Below are 21,988 nucleotides of genomic sequence, written 5' to 3'. Positions count from 1 at the left end.
AGAAATCCTTGTAAAATGCAACTCATGATGAGATCAATCCAATCAGTTTTCTTAGGACCACCTTAATTGGTGATGGTTTGTTTTCGAAAAGCCCTGACATTTCTCTTAGAACATACTGTCAAAACAATAGCCTTAGGTGCTAGTTTCTACATGACAGTACCCCTCATACTAAGCTTTGACATAAGCCATCATTCCATGAAGTGATTGTTGGTAGCACCAACTGGTCCCATAATTTCCAAAGTATAAGACTATATCCATGACAGAAGCTGCAATGCAGGAAAAGGTTGCTGCTAGACACATCCATCCCTTCACTTTGTGCACACGAAGGGTCCTGAATGATCGTATCTCTGTTAATGAATTTGTCACTAGTCAGCACTTCTCCAATGTAACTGTCCCAACCAGGAATAATTTTGAAGGGACCTAAGGTATCCATATAAACTTGCTACCAAAGTTTGGCTTCCAGTATTTAAGTAAAAAAGAAACTTCATTGAGAAGGTTATAGATGAATCTCATAACCATTTTCTAGCATCCTTGCAACCAATCCTTGGTTAGTTTTGATCAAATCTCATCATAAAGAATTGCCTATTCATCCACTCCTAGTCATTAATACCCCTTTATAGGCGTCCTGACATAAGAGTTCACTTAGTAGAGCTTCCTTAAACCTAAAAATGATGGACAGGGACTGAAGCAAAGCCTTCAGTGGTTGGTTACCACACTATGAGTCACTCCAAAGTCTTATTCTGGACCTATCTTCAATCTGGTATCTAATTCCTTTACAGAAGTTGTCCAAGCAAGCATTTTCAATCCCCTCCAAGGAGTGCATCCATAAGAATTTCTGACTTTTTCCACCCTATGTTTTGTCTTCCATACTTTCTCTACCATAATCCTCCTCCACAAGCCAGAAGTTATATTAGCCAAATCTCCACCACCATTCCCAGGTAGGGAGATGTTGATTGGCCAAAGCTTTCTCAAGCCCAATCCACCTTTCTATTTTGTCATGCATATTTTGTTCCAATCAACTAGATGGAACTTTCATCCCTTCAGCCTGCCACAGAAATCTTTTTGTGGAGGGAAATAGTTAAGAAGGTTTGTAAAGCACTTTTTATTGAAGTGAGTTTGCCATCCTTTAGAGGTACATAACTTTCCATGATGTCAATCTCCTTTCAAAATGCTCAATGGCAATCCTAAATTACATTGAGGGAAATGCATCAGATGCCCAATGGCAATCCTAAATTACATAGAGGGAAATTTACCCACTTGGTAGTAAAACACCTATTCCAAACATGGTTTTCGAACCGTTGACCCAGACGGTCAGACCGTTCGGCCCAGGAACCGTTCAGGCAACCAATTCCATTTTACCCCAAACCCAGTCCCTAGCAAAAAACTGTTGAATCAGTCAACGACCTGTTGACCCAGGCGGTCAAACTATCGACCAGTTCAACGGTTTTTGACCGTTTTTTATTTTTAATTTTTGTTGTCAGAATGGACCATCCTTTCGAACTAGACAGTCAAACCGTCGACCCAGAAACCGGTGGCCAGAACAGTTCTGTTTCCGGGTCGTTTTTTAAAACATTGATTCCAAATTCTCAAACTTTTGCACTTTCCCACAGCCATCAGTTCACTTTTTTTTTTGACCAATAACAGAGATTTCATTAATTGGTTCAATATTGAAAATACATAGAAAGGGAGCTAAAATAGCTTAATAGCTTAACTCCCCAAAACTATCGCTAGACACCCAAAAAACAAAAAACAATTACAGCTAAGACCAAAAAATAGACAACCATCAGTTCACTATTTGCCAGATTGCCAGATTGATATGAATTTCCAAGACCTCCTTGAACTATCTGAGCACACATCTAATATACAACAAATGAGATTGCTCTTGGTTGCATAAAAATAATGTATCATTTGCAAATTGAAGGAGGGGTCTTTTTGCCGGCACTACTAACTTCAAAGCCTCCCAAATAACCTCCTTGAACAGACTTTCTATGAGTACGTAGAACTTCAGAAATATAGATGAAAAAAGAGTGGACAATGGGGATCACCTTGGTGGATACATAGACATCTCAATGCAGCATATGTTCAACTTGCATCAAACCTATCCAAAGTTCTTTTTGTCTAACACATAAACCAGGAGGACCTATTAAATGTTGCTGCACATTTTCAGAAGACATTTGAATATGCTCTCTCGAAGAACAGTAAAGTTAAGCTACTTCCAAATTTTATTTCTTTCCAATATGTGTCGTTACACCTCCCAAGATTAGTTAGTTCCCATGTTAGCCGATTCTGCTCCCAAGGTGTGTTAATGCCTATCCTTGTTCAGTGTAAGTCGGTTCACCTTCAACCGACTCCATTTACTATAAAAACCCCTCTTCTATACTGATTCGAACCATCAGAGAGAAATACCAGAATACTACAAATTTTTTCTCTCGTTCAACTAAGTTCTATTCTGTTTTCTATCATATTTTTTTTACAATATTTACTACTACTATTATCCACAACCACCAGTGGTATCAGAGCTCGTTCGATCAATCTCTTGGGCATGATTTCTTCTAAACATAATGTGTGCAGAAGCTAATCGTTCCACCCTTTCTCTACCAATCTTCAATGGAGAAAACTATGACTTCTGGTCCATCAAAATGAAGACCTATTTTCGATCACAAAGTTTATGGAGAATTGTTGAGGAAGGATTTTGCATTGCTGAAGATACTTTCCACTCTTTCAGCAAATCAAAAGAAGATCTATGAAGAGAATCAGCAAAAGGATTGTCAAGCACTATTCTGTTTGCAACAAGCAATGGCTGAGGAGATATTTCCTTGAATCACGGGCGCATCAACTGCAAAAGAAGCATGGGATACACTACAGAAGGAGTTTCAAGGATCTATCAAGGTACGCACTGTTAAATTGCAGAAGTTTAGAAGGGATTTTGAAAATCTTAAGATGAAGGATATTGAGACTGCAAAAGATTACTATTCTAGAATAAAAGAAATAGTAAATCAAAAGAGAGCCTATGGGGAGACTATTTCTGACAAGAAAATAGTCGAAAAATTCTAATCTCTTGTACAGAGAGATATGATCCAATAATTTCGATGATAGAAGAAACAAAGGATCTAGAGAAACTATCACCAACTGAATTGATGGGCTCTCTCGAGACATATGAAAATAGGTGTGACAGGCAGAATGAAAATTCGGTTGAAGCTGCCTTTCAGTCTAAAGTTAATCTGCAGTCTCATAAAACAAAAGTTGATGGAAGAAAGTCACAAGGAAAACCAAAAGAAAATAATGACAAGTATTCTTCATGTGGTATTTGCAAGAAGAGAAACCACTTGGAGAAATATTGCTGGTTCAAAGGAAAACCACAGTGCCAAAACTGTAAAAAATTTGACCATGTTGAAAAAGTTTGTAGATTCAAGAAAACCCATCAAGCTAATTTTTCAGAAAAGAAAAATGAGGAAAATAATCTTTTTTATGCTTGTCATTCTATAATAGAAGAAAAAAAGGATACTTGGTATTTTGACAGTAGATGCAGTAACCACATGACTAAAAATGAAAGCATATTTCATAGTCTTGATAAAATCAAGACAAAAGTCAAAATTGGTAATGACGACTTCTTGGAAGCAACCGGCAAATGCACCATTGTAGTTGACACCAAACAAGGCAAAAATACATAAATGATATACTATTGGTCCCCAATATTGATCAAAATCTACTCAGTGTGGGCCAAATGATAGAAAGAGGTTATTCTTTACATTTTGAGGGAAACTCTTGCACAATCTATGATAAGCAAGACAAGTCCCTTGAAATTGCAAAAACAAAAATGACAGAAAACAGATGCTTTCCCATTCAATGGAGAGATGCAAGCTACATAGCAATGCAAGCACAAGTGAATGAGTCGTGACTATGGCATAGAAGATTCGGACACTTTAATTTCCATGGATTAAGGATTCCTCAGCAGAAGAACATGATGTGTGACCTACCAGCTATCAAGGAGTTCAACAATGTCTGTGAAGGGTGTATGCTCGGAAAACAACATCGACAACCCTTCTCATCCGACAAAGCTTGGAGAGCCAAAGAGCCATTGGAGTTAATTCATACAGATGTTTGTGGTCCAATGCATATTCCATCAAATAATCAAAACAGGTATTTCATCATCTTCATTGATGATTATACTAGAATGACATGGGTTTATTTCTTGCGAGAAAAATCGCAGGTTTTTGATATTTTTAAAAAATTCAAAGCCCGTGTTGAGAAGCAAAGTGGTCACAACATCAAGATCACAATAAGTGATAGAGGCAAAGAATACACTTCTAATGAATTCAACAAGTTCTGTGAAGATGAAGGCATGGAGCATCAACTCACAGTCGGATACTCTCTAGAACAGAATGGAGTATCCAAAAGAAAAAACAGAATAGTTATAAAGATTGCAAGAGCCATGCTCATGGAAAAGGGTCTTCCCAAAATTTTCTGAGTAGAGGCAATAAGCATTGTTGTCTATCTGCTCAACAGATGTCCTACTAAAGCTGTGCAAGATAGGACACCAATTGAAGCTTGGAGTGGGCAAAAACCATTAGCAAAGCATCTTAGAGTTTTCGGATGCATATGCTACACCCATGTCCCACAGGAGAAAAGAGGCAAACTGGATGAGAAGACTGTGAAAGGAATTTTCTTAGGCTATAGCACTCAATCAAAAGGCTATCGAGTCTATAGCTTAAGGAAAGAAAAACTCATAAACAGTCGAGACATAAGCTTTGACGAGGATGCTGCATACAATTGGGAGACAAAAGAAGTTGAAAGAAAGACTATCAACTTGCCTCTATTACCAAGTCAAAGAATTGAAGAAGATCGTGATCAAATCAGTTCGCCAACACAATCGGAACTGGAACAAGCTTCACAGTCTACTTCGGACTCACCACCAAGGCGAACTAAATCCTTAATAGAAATATATGAAACATGCAATTTGATGATCATAGAACCAGAAAGCTTTGAAAAAGCTTTTAAGGAAGAAAACTGGAGAAAAGCTATGGATGAAGAGATAAAAATGATTGAAAAAAATGAGACTTGGGAGCTTGTGGATCGTCCACAAGACAAAGACACTATTGAAGTTAAGTGGGTCTACAAGACAACTTAACTCAGATGACTCGATCCAAAAGCTTAAAGCAAGGCTAGTTGCCAAAGGATACTCACAACAATATGGTATCGACTACAATGAGACATTTGCTCCAGTTGCTCGCCTTGACACAATCAGGGCATTGATAGCACTGGCTACATAGAAGAAATGGAAAACTTTTCAAGTTGATGTAAAATCTGCATTCCTCAATGGCTATCTTAAGGAGGAAATCTATGTGGAGCAACCTCAAGGGTTCATGGTGCAAGGACAAGAAGAAAAAGTTCTCAGATTAAACAAGGCACTATATGGCTTAAAACAAGCTCCACAAGCTTGGTACAGCAGAATCGATAATTACTTCTTGGAGCAAGGATTCAGGAGGAGCTATAGTGAGCCAACACTCTACATCAAAACTCAAGGTACAAATGACACTCTCATTATTTCTCTATATGTTGATAATCTTATTTATACTGAAAATAATGAGAAGATGGTCAAGAAGTTCAAAAAAGACTGATATAGGCCTAATGCATTATTTTCTTGGAATTGAAATAACTCAAGAAGAAGAAGGGACATTCATCTCACAAAAGAAGTACACAAAAACTCTTTTGAAGAAATTCAAAATAGAGGGGCGCAAAACAGTTTCCACTCCTCTAGACAACACTAAAGCATTCAAAAAGGAAGATGGCTCACCAAAGGCAAATGAATCACAATTTCGAAGTATGATTGGAAGTCTTCTATATTTAACTGCTACAAGACCAGACATCATGTATGCAGTTAGTCTACTTTCAAGATTCATGCAGAATCCAAGTCAAGTCCACCATGGAGCAGCTAAAAGAATACTAAGGTATTTGTAAGGTACAAAGAGCTATGGAATTTGGTACAGAGTCACACATGACTCTAAGCTCATTGGCTACACAGACAGTGACTAGGCAGGTTCGGTAGATGACATGAAAAGTACACCTGGTTATGCTTTCACACTTGGATCAGGGATATTTTCTTGTGCTTCAAAGAAGCAAGCAACTGTTGCCCAATCATCAGCTGAAGCAGAATATATTGCAGCAACAATAACAACGAGCCAAGCTATATTGGCTCAAAAGGATATTTAATGACATGGGAGAACCACAAGTTGGTGCTACTGAAATCTACTGCGATAGAAAATCTGCTATTGCAATGGCAAAGAATCTCATATTTCATAGCAGAACCAAACATATTGGGATCAAGTATCACTTTATCATAGAAGCTGAAGGAAACAAAGAAATAGAACTCAGACATTGCAAACTGAAGAACATTTAGCTGACATATTCATAAAGGCTCTACCAAAAGGCAAGTTCAAATTGTTACGAGACATGATTGGAGTTGCTGAAAAGTATATCAAGGAGGAGTATTAAATGTTGCTACACATTTTTAGAAGACATTTGAATCTACTCTCTCGAAGAACAGTAAAGTTAAGCTACTTCCAAAGTTTGTTTCTTTCTAATATGTGTCGTTACACCTCCCAAGATTAGTTAGTTCCCATGTTAGCCGATTCTGCTCCCAAGGTGTGTTAATGCCTGTCCTTGTTCAGTGTAAGTCGGTTCACCTTCAACCGACTCCATCTACTATAAAAACCCCTCTTCTGTACTGATTCGAACGATTAGAGAGAAATACCAGAATATTACAAATTTTTTCTCTCGTTCAACTAAGTTCTATTCTGTTTTCTATCATAATTTTTTTTTACAGTATTTACTATTACTATTATCCACAACCATCAGGATCCAATTAACAGGCTCATAAGATTTCTCCATATCAATTTTGCAGATGAGGCCCTGGTTGACCAGTCCTAATTCTTGAATCTACCAGCTCGGTTACAATCCGGATTCCATGTAGGATCTGTCTTCTATGGATGAATAGCACCTTGCAAAGCCTAAATTTTTGGTTTAACTTAATCTACCATGGGCTACATCCTATTTCTCTTTGGCATTATTGTTAGGTTTTGACTTCTGATCTCTCATTGCTGTCTTCTTTTGATATGGTTGGCTGTTATAATAGTCTCCATCCACAGGTGTGTGCATGCTACTGAATTACATGAAAGTGTTCTTTTGATAAAGGTTGTTCTTTTCCATTTATTTTCCTCCATTTTTTATTGTGCTGTCACCCTTATGTTAGCTTTCAAAGAAGAATCTTAACATGATTCTTATAATACTTCCAACAGTTAATCTTAAAACGAGCCAGTTTTGTTGTTGCTGTTGTATTCTTCATCATTATCATCGTTGCAAAAGTACATTATTTTTCTTCATGTTATTGTCTTTTATATTTCTCTTTTTGTCCATCAGTCATTGATTCCACCGTCTTTTTTCCCTTATTTGATAGTTCCTCCTCCTCGGTGTTTTTGTGCTTGAGTGACCATCTCTGTGGGATTGACATCTCCATTTTAAATATAGATTAGTTCAATTTAACTATATTGTTGCCCCACACCTACCTGAGGAGTCTGGCATGCCTACTTGGAAAACTTGAAATGTTGACATGTCTACAATTTTATTTCCTTGTCCACTGGGATATGTTTCCAATTTATGTAATAACCATAAGGACACCGGTATGGATATTTTTCTTTCCGCATACTATTCTTTTTTAATGTGACACATCAAAAAATTATGCTGGTGGCAGGATTCTTTAGTTATCAACTGAATAATGCATTGAAGACTCTCCAGTATTACTGATCATCTTCCAATTAACTTCACTGAATTATACCATCAGTGATTCAGTTTTTGTTTTTATATCTCTGCTGTTCGGGTTCTCCTTTGCAGTTGTGATATTTCTACAAAGGCCTGTTGCACACTTTGGTGAGTAGTTAGGTAGTTTATTTAAATTTTACTAGTTATCATAAAAAAAGGACCATCAGTAATTAAGTATGCAGAAAACTCTCCAATATTAGCATTTACACCAAGTTGCTGGGATTAAACAGCATTTTTTTTTTTTTTTGAGAAAAGGTGAAGTATGATTTTATTAAAGCAAAAGGTCCTTTGTACAATGAGAAGCTGTACAAATAGCTAACAAGTTGGACCTCAAAAAAAGGCCATATTGATGACCTCAGCTTCAGAAGAAGCTTTGTGTTCAAAAGTTCTGTCGTTTCTTTCCAGCCACACCACCCACAAAATTGCCAAAGGGATGGAGGACTAGCAGACTTTCCCTTTCTTAGCCAACCCAGATATGTGCCATTCCTCCAGCATTTTTTCAACTGTAATATTTTACATGAGGTTCTTTTCTTGACTATTTTTCCTTTCTTCTCTTCTTTCTTTTCAACTTACTATATTTACTTTGGGTACTCTTCTTTTTCCATTTTGATCAGGTTATTTTGTTCTATTAAAGATAAACTCCCCTGTTCATATCTTTGTTATGGCTCATCTAATTTGATCATGTTATGTACCATTTTAATTTTTGTAATTAGAAATACCCACAATATGTCTATAGCTTGAAATGCCAGTGAGGATTAATTTAGTATTTTATATCATTTTCTCTTTCTTGACATTTGTGAAGCATTTGGGATCTACATGGATCTTGTTCTGCCATTCCACTCTTTAAGTGCTATATCCATTGTTAAACTATGGACCCCCTCAAATCATTTTTAACCACTTCAATCCATGACCTTTTTGGTTCATCCCCAGCTCTTCTAGATCCGCCAACTTGTACTAGGCCACTTCTCATGGTGCTTTAGATGGTCTTCTCTGTGTGTGGCCAGACCATCTTAGATGACTTTCCATATTTTATCACCTACTGGAGCTACTTCTAGGTTTCTAGGCTAAATTCATTTCTAATCCAATCTTCTCTAGTTTTTCCACTCATCCATCTCAACATTTGCATTTTTCTAAACTCATCTTTTTACATGTTATTTCTTGACTGCCCAAACTTCATTATATACAACATTAAAGACCATTACCCAATGTTGGTCCCAGCTCTTTGGGGTCATGGGAGGGGTAGACTGGGTATAGTCCTAATTTTTGGCATTTTTCCACACAGAGTGGCCACCCTCAGATTCAAATCTGTGTTTTCACGCTTGCCAGCCCAATATTTTACCATTACACCAAGTAATGGCCCCTTTGTTCGGTTGTTCCGTACAACATTGTTGTCCTTATAACTATTTTGTGAAATTTCCTTTTAATCTCATAGGGCTTTGATGCAATCATCTGTTTTGCCCATCCTGCTCTAATTCCATAGGCAATATCCTCCTAATCTCTCCCTTGTTATGAACTATTGAACCAAGGTAATTAAAGAGGTCTTATTGAGATATCTCTTATGAACAAGGACCCCAGTAATAGGAACTGCATTGCTAGGGAATTGTTAACTGTCGCTTTTCCTCTAGTGGCAGCTTTCATCCCCTCACAATTATCAGCATAATCTGATACTCTCTCCTCTTTAAAGATACCTAATTGTGAGTGATGTAGTCTCTGCTACAGATGTTCAAATGGAGGAATTTGCTCATGTGACTGAAGTAAAATAATGAAAATCTGATTAAAAGAGAATTTTTTGTCCCTAAAAGTGGAATCGTGGAGGTTATAATCACTTACAAAGGTTAAAGCTAGCCTTCTCATCTGGCTAGAGTGATCTTGTTGGTGGTGACTATGTAACTGTTAATGAAATTGATCTATGAAAATGGAAGGACCTTGGTCTTTTATGTTCTTAATTGAAGAAACTAAAGCATTGGCTAATTCCTTGCACAGCTCAATCAGCTGGATACCCAGATATCCAAACACTTTGTCTAAAGGTCTTGCAAGGGAAAGAGATCAAGCAGGACTTGCTCTGAGGAGCAGAAGGCCCAGAGGCACACTGTTTTTACTTTGATTTCAGTAGTTGTTGCTTTGTATAGCTTGTATTGTTCCCTGCTTTAACATCTTTTCGTATCAATAAAATCTCCTGGATCAGTGTTGATCAGTGTTAATGATCACAAAAAAGAAAATGTTGTGGAGGTTATAACACACAACCAAAGAATAAATAATTCATTAACTGCCTTTAGTTCTCCAGAGCATTCCAGAAATTACTTTCCCAAAATGGTCTTGTTTATTTCTTGATACATCTTTCTTGGCCGGATTATACAATCTTAATGCCTCGACTGCGCAATGCCATTGTGGCCTCCGGCTTGGTGGCCTTTGTAGCTGCAGGCTTGGCATTTCCTTTCCTCTTTGTGCAAGTAAAATGGAATTCTGAATTTCTAATTAGTACCTATTTTGATATTCTATTTTTCTGTTTCCTCAGGCTATCATTATTTATTTATTTACTTGTTTTATTAATTCATTCAGGACCACAAAGACGAAGCCTGTTATTGATTCATCAAAGCCACTACCACCACAAGCAACTTTCCGAGGGCCTTACATAAACACTGGTTCACGTGACCTTGGACCAGACCACAGGTCTTATCCAAGGGGGTAGCCTATCATTTGTAAAAGACTATGCATACAGCCTACCCAGGCAAATTTATGTAAAAAAAAAAAAACAAATCTTCTTTGTAGTGTACGTTTATACTTAATTAGTGAACAAAAATATGATCCTAACCATTTGAACACTGGGCTCTTTTGTGGATTATGTGATACAATTTGTATTGCATTAGATACCTGTCAAACCAATAAGATTACACGATCAGTCTGTGTAAACCACATTATCTGATTGGTGCACATACTCTATTTCTTCCTTCGTCTCCATCTTTTTATTGCATCAGTAGCTCTATGCTTGGGACTGCCAGTGGTCCAGATTGACCTGAAAGATCCAAAATTTGAGTACCGATTTTTTAGTAGGATTGGGATTGGTTTTACTTGTTCAACCCAAATTAAAAATGCCCCTACTCTAGCAACATTTAATGGTTTTAAAGTAACTTCCTTGTGGAAGGTGCCTACTGAGTGACTGACTCTGTTGGTAAAGTTTTTGGCTGGTTGTAGCACAGATTTGTGATTGATTCCCACCTTCACCTGGATCCAGGGAAGGGGGTTATGGGTTTGGAGGATGGGCTACCCCGTTGTGGCCCCATGAAGTCCAAAAATATAAAAGATATTTCCTCCTACGGCACTAGCTGTTGCCTTTATTCATATTTGTACAATTTTGAAACAGAAGGGTTGACAAAATTTTGAGGGGTCCTTCAAGCCTCAAGAAGAGGAGAATAATTGGGCTGATATATATGACAAGGATAATCCTATGTCTCTTATAGGGCAGCTGTTGTGTTCTTAGATGGATACTGGATAGGAGAGGCTGCCCTTAGGGCAAAACTGATAGTTGACAGTTTTAATCTTTGACTTTGATACCATGTACTGAGGCTATATGTTGATACATGTTACTGATCAAATATATATATATATATATATATATATATATATATATATATATGCATGTTGATACATGTAGCTTCAAATAACCGGGACAAAATATTCTAATACAGAAGTCCTTGTGGATGGCCTTGTAATCCTTATTATGAAATGCAGTATATTTTTATCAGTTTCCTTAGCTTTCCAACTATGACCCATTTATATAGGATGTCTAAAATTGTCATTTGCAGAGGATATATAACATATTTGAAGGAGATAGAAAAAGATTCAATAGGCATATTGTTATCAGTTATTAGGTCTGTAATTTGGGCAACTGGAATAAGACTTATTTAGGTTATTTAAGATCTATTTGGAGACATTGAATTTATTTAAGATCTGCATGTAGGTTAAAGAAACATAGATGATTCTTTTCTTTCCACCTGACAAGAAACATAGCCCCAACTATACTTGACATTTCATTGAAGAATTGCTCTACAGTCAAGTCATTTGTTAGATGAGATTTAGAGAAGGTTGAAGTAGTGATTAAGAGGGAAGAAGAAGAAAAAGTCATAGAGCTACTGATGTCTGAAAGACAGAACAAAGGAGAAATAGGGTGTTAATGGTTCGGTTCTAGGGCAAAATAAAAGAGAAAAAAGGAGGAGGAGAGAAAGAGAAGAAGAAGAAGAAGATGGAGAGAAACGGCTAAAGAGAATTCAAACTTTCTCCCAGCCAACCAGCTCTTTATTTATAGATTTTGTGATAGTAATACAAAGACATTTATGTTCCTCATTAAGTATGGGACTCATAACTTAAACTTAGAAAAAATAGACAAAGCAACTAACAATAAAACAAAGCATAAAACTAGAATACCCTCTTGACTGCCGACTCTAACATAGGTAAAGTGAGAGCTTGGGCAAATGGCAGAAACAGCAAATGAAGAGGAGATTTACTTCAACATTACACTTATGTAACAAGCCAGACATAACACGTTCACATACTTCCTGAAGATGCAAGTGTAAAAACTCGAAAGATTATTAGCTTTCTTTGTTTTGACTGCACTTTTTCTGACCCTCCTGCATAATCTCTTGGATCAACAGTGACATGTTTAAGTAAGACGACCCCTTTTCTTCAGTTGCCTTCTTTGCCTTCTGCCCAAGCTCACTTGCCTTATTTCTTCTTTCTTCTCCTTCATTTCCTTCCTGCATCAGTAACTTTATGGCCTTTTCAATTTCTTCCCTTTTCACCAACACTCCAACCTTCTCTTCGTCCCCCAACTTAACAGGAACCTCAACTCCTATGCGTACTCCAATCTTCAAAACGTGTATGATCAACTTCTCATTGAAGAACTGCTCTGCAAACATAGGCCATGTTATCATTGGAACACCTGCACAGATTGATTCCAGTGTTGAATTCCATCCACAATGTGTCAAGAACCCTGTAATTGCAGGGTGTGACAGGATTTGAACTTGCGGTGCCCAACCCTTAATTAAAAGACCTCTACCTTTGATCCTCTCTTCAAACCACTTTTCCAACTCTGCAAATCTGTCTGCAGTTCTGATTACCCATATAAATGGGTAGTTTGATGCTTCCAGACCCAGTCCCAGTTCTATCAACTGTAGAGGCACCAGGCGACACTGGCTACCAAGGCAAGCATAAAGAACAGATTTCGGCTTCATTGAATCAAGCCACGCTGAACATTGGTTCTGCTCTACTGAAGCCTTGTTACCTCTCTCAAACTTATCTAAATCATCCTTGTTACAGAGAGAAACAGGCCCGATGCACCATACCTTTTTCTGTATAGCTTTCTGGTATTCCTCAACGTACCCAAGCTCCAACTCTTTAAAACTATTCATCACCACTCCATATGCTGTTAAATCAGCCTCTCTAATTTGTCTGCGGATGTCTTCCAGTTCTGGTTTCACAACAAAGGATCCTGGTAGCTGAGCTTTGGTAATCTCAACCCTGTGGAGCATGCCTGGAACCATGAAGGGTTCTGAGTCGGAGGAGACTGTCTTATAAGCATTGTAGTGTTGTACATTGTGGGAACCAAGCAGAGAGAAGCAGCACATCCCATGGAAGATAAGCCTTGGAATTTGGAACTTGTTGGCTATTCTGGATGTCCATGGGAGGTAACTATCTGCAATTATGCAGTTGGGCGTAGGTTGTTGTTGTTGTTGCAGATACTGTTCCAGTGGTTGTTGCAGCATGCTAGCTGCATCCAAAAAATTTCTGATCAAGTCAGCTGAAGGGATGCTGTCCAGATTCTCACATCCCTCTGGTAGGCCAGCTTCTAGGCAGGGAAAACGGAGTGGGAGAAGACGGATTGGAAGACCAGATTCTACTGCACGATCGGTGGCTGTTTTGAAGCGAGAAGCATTGACAAGTGTAGTAACGAAGGTGACAATGACACCCCTCTGAGCAAGAAGTCTGGCCATGTCGATCATAGGGATCATGTGGCCTTGGGCCATTAGGGGAACAAGTACAAAGTGGAGCTGGTGATGTTCTGCAGCCATTGTCACCGGATATTCGTTGTGCCAAGACTCACATCAGCTCTCAGGTCTTATATAGGATAGAGCTTGCCTTTGTACGTGCAGCCGTGCAGGACGGACTAACCCATCAATCAGCCCACCTCATATGAATATGATTGAAGCTCCATTCGACTCTCATCTTCATTCTTCAAACTTCAAAGACATTAGACTTGGACTGAGCTTTAATTAATCTGCTATTGAAGCTTCCAAGAAACTTTGAATGATAAGGAACGCCGGACGGGAGCATCTCTGGGGGCCAATTCAGATGGGTCAATAACCAACAGATGTTGAGTAGGGAAGGCTCTATATGTTTTTTCTTTTCTTTTTTCTAGTACAAGCTTCCTGACAGTTCTTTTTGGGCTGTTACTTCACTCCTGTGTGTTTGGGGTCCGCTTCGAGCTTGACTGTCCAAGCCAAGCGCGTATCCGCACTGCACTCCATTGCGGAATCTGCTACAAACTGTGCGTGTACAACAAGCTACATATAACTCAATCAAAGAATTAACATGCCTGTATGGAGGATGACTCTGCCTAATCTTCATTTGGTTTTATGTAGCTCATCGTATACGTCTTGTTTGTAGTAAATCTGGCTCATTGGATCATGTAGCCCACTGTACATGCCTTGTTTATAGCAGATCTTGCCGCCTTGTAATGGGGAAATCTTGGCTGTTTGGGAGCATTCTGTGCACGACATGTCACTCCACTCGATCCCATTGTACACACCTTGTTTATAGATCTTGCTGCGTCATGATGAAGAGAAAAGACCTAAGGATGCTCACACTACACTACAATTCAATGACTTCTGCTGAATCCAATGGGGAAACCTTGGCTAAACTATAGGGGTGTTCTTCTAGATTTTGAGAGGGGAGAAAGTTGATAAATGGGAATGGGAATCAAAAATTCCCATTGACTAAGAAATCCATATTCTTTTCTTAAGATTTATGTGGAGACCATGGAAAGTTTATTTTCCTTGATACCCATCTCCTATCAGTTTGGATCAGGCACAACATTTTAAGCACGTTCAATATACTTGAAATTTTTTTTCACCTGTCCCTTAATATATCGTCACTCCACCCTTGAAAAAGATTAAACCCACTTTTAACACTTGTCAAAATACTATCAAGTGCTCATTTAACGTGCTTACTTATGTTGTGCCTAGTAGATCCGGTCCCATCTCTTAGGTGGGTAAATAACTTTCCCACTTGGGAGACAAAAATGGCCATTGCCTTATTTACATGGGTAAATGCACTTACCCCGGATAAGTCTTTCCTGGAAAATACTTACCTGGATAAATGCATTTACCTGGATAAATAACTTACCAAAAAGCAAACGAAACCTACAATTTAATGACTTTTACTGAATCCAATGGGGAAATCTTTGCTGTTTGGGAGCATTCTGCACGGCACATTACTCCACTCAGTCCCATTGTACACACCTTGTTTATAGGCAATGAAAACATAAGACCTAAGGATGCCTATACTAAACTGCCTCGTTTATGGGCAATGAAAACATAAGACCTAAGGATGCCTATACTAAACTGCAATTTGATTGACTATGACCGAACCTGATGAGCAATATTTGGCTGTTTGGGAGCATTCTGTCATGTTGTTTCAGTCCCTTGTTTGTATTTTTATCTTTTTAGCATAAATTAGGATATGCTTCTGGTGTGTTCCACTCGCCCATTCATGCGTTTGAGGTGGATCTGTTTTTTTCCTTTTTTTTAAGTGAAGTTTTGGCTCTAGAGGGAAAGATTTTTTGTCCTAAACCTATTTTTTTTTTTTTTTTGCTGCAAATTGTCCTAGGCTTGGTTGGTGAGTGGATTGGCCAATTGAGGTAATTGAACAGTACCTCTGATGATATAAGCATGACTTCCTATGTAATTTTAAGGACAACTTAACAAAAGTACTCGTGAATTAGGCTGTGGACTGCTTAGCAAATTTAGACAATGTTGCTCGAACAACCTCTTTGGCATTATCCTCTGAGATGAAAGGTTTCTTTCAACTAGTCAGATATCAGAAGTTGAATGCTGCTTGCTGACAATATGGCTGCAATTTTCCTTTGTGATAAATATCAAGAGCCTCTTCTAATATAAGGCTGTGTTTTGGAAAAGATGCAAATATGTATAGTCTAAATTGTAAAATTGGTTTAGTTTTACATTGACACCAAACTTTTAGCCGTGATGCAAATATGAATTCTTAAATTACTTCCCTTACCGTTAATAATGTTAATGTCCCTTAATATTTGTTAAAAAAAGAAGAAAAAGACTATTTTACCCTTTGTTTTTCTTCAAATTTTCGTCTTTGCATTGCTCACCGGTAAAGGTCTCGGATCGTCGTCACATAAGAACCATTGTATTGGAATCTTATACAACGGGGCATACCTGCGCCAAAACCATTCAATTTGGATTATGTCTATATTCCAATTTTCTAATGGCTTGGGATATTCCATTCTTTCCTGCCGAAACCAGAGAGACCTATGAGAAGAGCAGCACGCCATGGAAGTAGAAATTCACCTCAAGCCCCCCACTACTAACCTCCGGTGCATGTAGACTTACGTCGTCGCCGCCACCAAGTTTTGCACCCGTGGTTGCAAAAACCTCACCTTAAATGACTGTGTCGGGTGCAAAAACTCCACCTAGAATCGGAAACTCATTCTCTGATTGGGTACCCTAATCTGATGGGAAAGAACCGAAATCTTTACCTTCTCTGTCATTGGCGGTCGCTGCAACTTCCACTCGACATAGAGGACGCAAAGCGGCAGCACCCCCTTCCGATTTCTTCCCTTTTCCCTCTTCCTCTCTCTCTTCTTCCCGCCCTTCTTCTTCTTCTTCTTCTTCATCCCCCATCAATCTCACCTCCCCTATTTAAGTATCCTCTCTTAGTCAACCTTTTAATGCAGCAAATATTAGAGACTGCTATGGCCTATCAGTCCACCACGGAGCGGCTGAACTGCATGCTTGAAAAGGCAATAAGTTATTAAGTTCAGACACCTCAGACAGCACCAGTGACAGTTGCGCTCCATCCATTCATCCAATCGACAAGTCATAATCTGTTGCACTTCAATTCCATTCACTTTGTGTTTCTTAGTTTTGGTTTCATGGCGGTGAGTTATGCAAGCAGTGTTGGCAGGTTGCAATGTGGTCGATGGGTTGAACAGAAATAAGAAAAACAGAAGCACCTGTTCATATGGATTATATGAAGGATAGTTGGGCCACAGCCACTAGAGAAAGACTCCTATCAAAAGCATAGCAGCTCATCATCCCTTGCAGATTCTACAACCGCCCGATTCGTTAAAGGATGAAAGGGTGGCTCGAATGGAAGATTCAAGAAATAAAAAGGAAGGTTCAGGACGAGGAGCCAGAATATGGCCCCGACCTCGTACGCCCACTCGGCACTGAACCGACCAGAATTCCGTCCATCACTAGCACATCCTCTTCAACTTTAACCGGCGTGGCGAAGATCGGCGACGACCTCGAAGGTGGGGTCTCCAGGTTTTCTATCGACAACAGAGGGGATGGTGAAGAACCACGAGGCGATATGTTGAAGCGATGGAGGAGCAGCGGGTGAAACTTGGTGGAATTGATGATGTAAGATGGAAAAATGTCGGCGGAGGGTGAAAGGTATGCACCTGTGGCACGGGAGCACTAGATCAGTGTGGAGTCCACATCGAGGGAATTGGGAATTTCCAGTAGTCCTACAAAACAGGGGACGATGGAGTTGATGTTTTTGGCGGATGAACCTGAGCAGATGATTGGAAATGGGGGAGAAACGTAGTCTAGTGGTCGAGAGGTGTGGCGGAGGGCTGAGTTCGAATAGGGTTGGAAGTTATAACAAGGGCATATTGGGTATTTTTGAAAATTATAACAGTCACCTGATTTACATTTGAATGGTTTACATGGAATGTTAACCGTAAGGAAGTATTAGTCAATTGTCAGAAATAGGGGTAGTGTTAGTCAATTTTCAAACAGTAAGGATACACTTAGTTAATTAACTAAATCATAAGGGTAGTTTAAAAAATTTATCCTTTTTTATCAAAATCCCACTTGAATGCAAATTTATTTCTTTTTTATTGATCTTCTTTTATATCTTACTATCAATGTCGGTATGCATTGATCTGTCATTTGTCAATACATAAATGTAATGTTGCCAAACGCAGTTAAAAGTGAATCAGAGACTGCAAATTTACCCTAAACCGGGATTTACTGCATTTGCATCTTCCAAATGAAGCCTAAGTTGAATGATTCTTTGTGTTTGACCAAGTGGTCTAATGTTTAATTATTGTCATCTTCGTTATAATTAATTAAATTTCAGCACAAGGTATGAATTCGTCTATGCTTGTCAATGCTTTGAGCGAAATGAACTTTCAAATGAGGGGACATATTAGAGAGTAAAAACTTATTCAGAGACTTGAAAAATTGAAGCCTCTCACACTTTATACCATAATTTTTTACCTATATTGAAGAATTGAAGCCTCTCACACTTTATAGAGTACCTGTATGTTTCCATTATTCGGTTTAATCGAACTTGGATTCATAATCTGTTACGCACTAGTTTAAATTTTAATGACCTTGTAACTGTGTGTGAGGATACAATTACAGTGGCTGTTTGTTCTGAATGACTACTTGATTCATGATATCTTGGATCAACAGTGTGATGTTGGTATGAGAAGATCCCCCCTCTTCCACTGCTCTCTTTGCCATCTCCATGAGCTCTGTTGCTCTCTGTCTTCTATCTTCTGCCTCATCTCCCCCATCCATCAACTGGACTATGGCCTTCTCCACTTGTTCTCTCCTTACCAGCACCCCAACCTTCTCTTCCTCTCCCCACTTACATTGGACATCAACACCAATCCTGACTCCAATCTTGAGAATTTGTACAACCAGCTTCTCATTACAGAACTGCTCTGCAAACATAGGCCATGTTATCATGGGCACACCCGCACAAACCCCTTCCACTGTTGAATTCCACCCGCAATGTGTCAAGAAGCCACCTACGGCTGAGTGAGACAAGATTAATACCTGAGGCGCCCAGCCCCGAATCAGGAGACCTCTTCCTTTGGTCCTCTCCTCAAAACCTTCCTTCAACAACCATTCCTCAAAGGATTCATTGCTGTTTCTGACTACCCAAATGAATGGGCGGTTTGATGCTTCTAGCCCCAACCCAATCTCTATTAATTGTGGAGGAATCAGTCTACAGAGGCTGCCTAGACAAGCATAGACAACAGACTTTGGAGCTCTAGCATCCAACCACTCCAAGCATTGGCTTCCATCAATTGAGGCCTTATTACCTCTCTCCACCTTATCTAACAACTCTTTGTTGCACAATGACACTGGCCCAATACACCAGGCTTTCATTCCTTTAGCTTTTTTGTACTCCTCGGCATAACGAGGCTCCAGTTCGGAGAAGCTATTTACCACCACTCCGTAGGACGATAGTTCAGACTCTCTTATACGATTATGAAAATCTTGTAGATCCGAAGAGGTCTGAGTAACAGTTCCGGGAAGATGGTCTTTGGTGAGCTGAATTCGATCTGGTAGGCCTGGCACCTCAAAGGGCTCTGAGTCGGAGGTGATGCTCTCAAGAACCTTGTGGTGTTGTATATTGTGGATGCACAAGAGAGAGAAGCAACAGGTTCCATGGAAGATGATTCTGGGTATTTGAAACTTGTGGGCGATATCAGATGTCCATGGGAGAATCATGTCGGATATAATGCAGTTGGGTGAGGGTCGTAGTTCTTGGAGCGATTGTTGTAGTGGTTCTTGGAGCATTTCGGTGGCATCAAAGAAGCTCTTGGCCAAACCTCGGGAGGGGAGGGTGTCCAGATTCTCAGACGTCTCTGGCGGTAAGCCTGCTGCTGCATGTGGAAATTGGAGTTGGAGAAGACGAATGGGGAGGCCGAATTCAATAGCCCGGTGCATGACGGAGTTGAAGCGAAGAGCATTGAAGGGGGTAGTGACTATGGTGACCATTACTCCCCGCTCTGCAAATAGTCTCGCCATGTCCATCATGGGAATCATGTGGCCTTGGGCCATTAGAGGAATCAAAACGAAGTGAAGCTGTGAAGCCATGGCAATAATGGAGGGTGATGATCAGCTACGACTCCTCTCTCTCTCTCTCTGTGAAGTCTGATGAGATAAGATAAGATATTCAAATAGAAGGTGGCCAAAGCATGTGTCCAATATCAGTGCCATAAGAGGTGGCATAAGCAATTAGTAAGGACGAAGTGGCACGCTGGTCCGTACTCCATTATTATAACTTTTCTTGGAGATCGGTCTGTGTCAATTTCGACTATGTGAATGCTGTATTTTTAAATGGTTGTCCGAGTCATGGACTCATGTGTAGGAGTTGAAATCAGCCCCCACAACGTCCCACAGCACATTCCCACCGTGTATTGTGAATATCTCCCAGCGTTGGTTCATCATTTCTGATATCGGGAAATGTTTCTAATACATGGGGGAAATGTGCTGTGGGACATTGTTGGGGGCAATTTTGTGGGGGGTAACTTGGTTTAATGGTTTTTGACTTTTTTTATTTTTTAAAATTTCCTATCAGAATGAACCATTCATTCGAATCGGATGATCGGACCATTAACCCAAAAACCGGTGATTAAAACGATTCCATTTTTGGGTCGTTTTTTAAAACATTACTTTAAACCATGAACTCACTCAACTTATAAAACTTTTCTTGAAACGTGTATCAATCCTCACAAAGCACTTTACTCATGGTCATTTGCAATCGTGTATCCAGAATATCTCCATACTTTTATATTTTTCTTGTGCTGAATACACTTAAAAGGCCTAAAATCGGTACAATTAGAAATATGGATAGGTTTAATATAATACTTTAAAAGGGTGTTGAAGTGGGTATACCGTATACGTATTAATTTACATCCCTTTTCTTGATGTAGTCCAAAAGATGTTAAAATTAAAAAATTAAAAAAAGAAAAGAAAAAAGTGTTCCATCATATAAACTTTTATCACTATCAATATGTTTTTTTCTACTTTTTCTTTTTTTGATAGAGGAATGTGCTCGTATGAAAGAGCGGGTGTTTTTAAGCACTGTTTTCAAAACCGGACCAGACCGGACGGTTGGACCGGAAAAACCGAGAACCGGTCAATCCTCAAAACCGTTGATTTTGGTCAGCAAGCCATTGAACTGGTTGGTTAATTATTCGAACCATTTGAATCATTCGAACGATTTTGATGGTTTTCAATTTTTTAATTTTTTTTAAATTTTTTGTCAAAATGGACCAACCGTTCAGATCGAACGATCAGACTGTTCGAACCAATAACCGGACCCCTGACCGATTCGTTTTTAAAAACCATGTTTAGCATTAGAAAACTTGAATTAAGGTGTCAGACCCAGCAGACACTTAGATGGCTTTATTTGGTCAGCTTAAAAGCACACGCATTCTCATTTCTTCAAATATGTTTAGTCATGTAACTAACCAATTTTAGCTATTTGCGTTTCTTTCTTGTGTTTTCTAATCGTAATTTCTAATGTTTTCTCACAACTCTATTCCATCCATCTACAATCTCTAATTTTGTTGGTTGAAGTCTTCACTTGAGATGTGAAAGCATACATCATCAGGCCAGTCATATAAGGTCAGAGCGGTCCCATGTTATGATGCCTCCGTACTTAGGATCAAATCAAACAGCTGTGTAAGGAAGGTGATTCTCCAGGCTCCAGCTGGTGGATATGTTGGATCATGTGGGGCCTCCATGCTCGTAAGTCGTACCAATCAGAGGCAGTTCCGTGACACAAAACAACACTGCCATGGAAATCCGCCTTTAAAATTTAAATACGTACCATGAAATCTGTGTTGGGGTCATATGAATCCTAGAAAAGCAAAGTAAACGATGATAAAACCTAAGGTATGGAAGCTGACTTACTTTAACATAGCCAGCGCCTACAGCAAGCTAGCTTTGGATTCACTCAAAACCCTCCTAAATAATTAGAGCAACACATCCACATTCTCCCCTCATCAAAACGTTAGACCCACTCACATAGTATATACGTACCATTGACTTGATACGACTGGCAATTAGCATTCACTAATTCCCTGATTTTTACTTCATGATGATGCAGAAATGCG

At 39.1% G+C, this 21,988-nt stretch overlaps 2 protein-coding genes and 1 pseudogene across 3 annotated transcripts; 1 reads left to right on the top strand and 2 right to left on the bottom strand.

The window, feature by feature from the left end:
- Positions 1-10,178: 10,178 nt before the first annotated feature.
- Positions 10,179-10,504, top strand: LOC148791663 (uncharacterized). Its single transcript, XM_088888279.1, has 2 exons — positions 10,179-10,265; positions 10,385-10,504. Exons 1-2 carry the CDS (start codon positions 10,179-10,181, stop codon positions 10,502-10,504), a joined length of 207 nt encoding a protein of 68 aa, XP_088744405.1.
- Positions 10,505-12,056: 1,552 nt separating this feature from the next.
- On the bottom strand, positions 12,057-14,212 carry LOC148791662 (UDP-glycosyltransferase 73D1 pseudogene; annotated as a pseudogene). The gene has a single exon (XR_016075897.1). The product of XR_016075897.1 is annotated as a UDP-glycosyltransferase 73D1 pseudogene (transcript).
- A 4,061-nt stretch (positions 14,213-18,273) lies between these two features.
- Positions 18,274-20,224, bottom strand: LOC104586218 (UDP-glycosyltransferase 73C1-like). Its single transcript, XM_088889132.1, has one exon. It carries the CDS (start codon positions 19,959-19,961, stop codon positions 18,486-18,488), a length of 1,476 nt encoding a protein of 491 aa, XP_088745258.1. The 5' UTR covers positions 19,962-20,224; the 3' UTR covers positions 18,274-18,485.
- Between the last annotated feature and the right edge of the window lie 1,764 nt (positions 20,225-21,988).

This window comes from Nelumbo nucifera, chromosome 5 (genome assembly GCF_055504915.1).
Source record: "Nelumbo nucifera cultivar China Antique chromosome 5, China Antique-T2T, whole genome shotgun sequence".
Taxonomy (NCBI): Eukaryota; Viridiplantae; Streptophyta; class Magnoliopsida; order Proteales; family Nelumbonaceae; genus Nelumbo; species Nelumbo nucifera.
This window is presented reverse-complemented; position numbering and strand designations above follow the sequence as displayed.

Coding starts and splice junctions, on each gene's coding strand:
- LOC148791663 (XM_088888279.1), top strand. CDS start 10,179: ATGCCTCGACTGCGCAATGCCATTGTGGCCTCCGGCTTGGTGGCCTTT. Junction 10,266..10,384: donor TTCCTTTCCTCTTTGTGCAA/GTAAAATGGAAT, acceptor AGGACCACAAAG/ACGAAGCCTGTTATTGATTC.
- LOC104586218 (XM_088889132.1), bottom strand. CDS start 19,961: ATGGCTTCACAGCTTCACTTCGTTTTGATTCCTCTAATGGCCCAAGGC.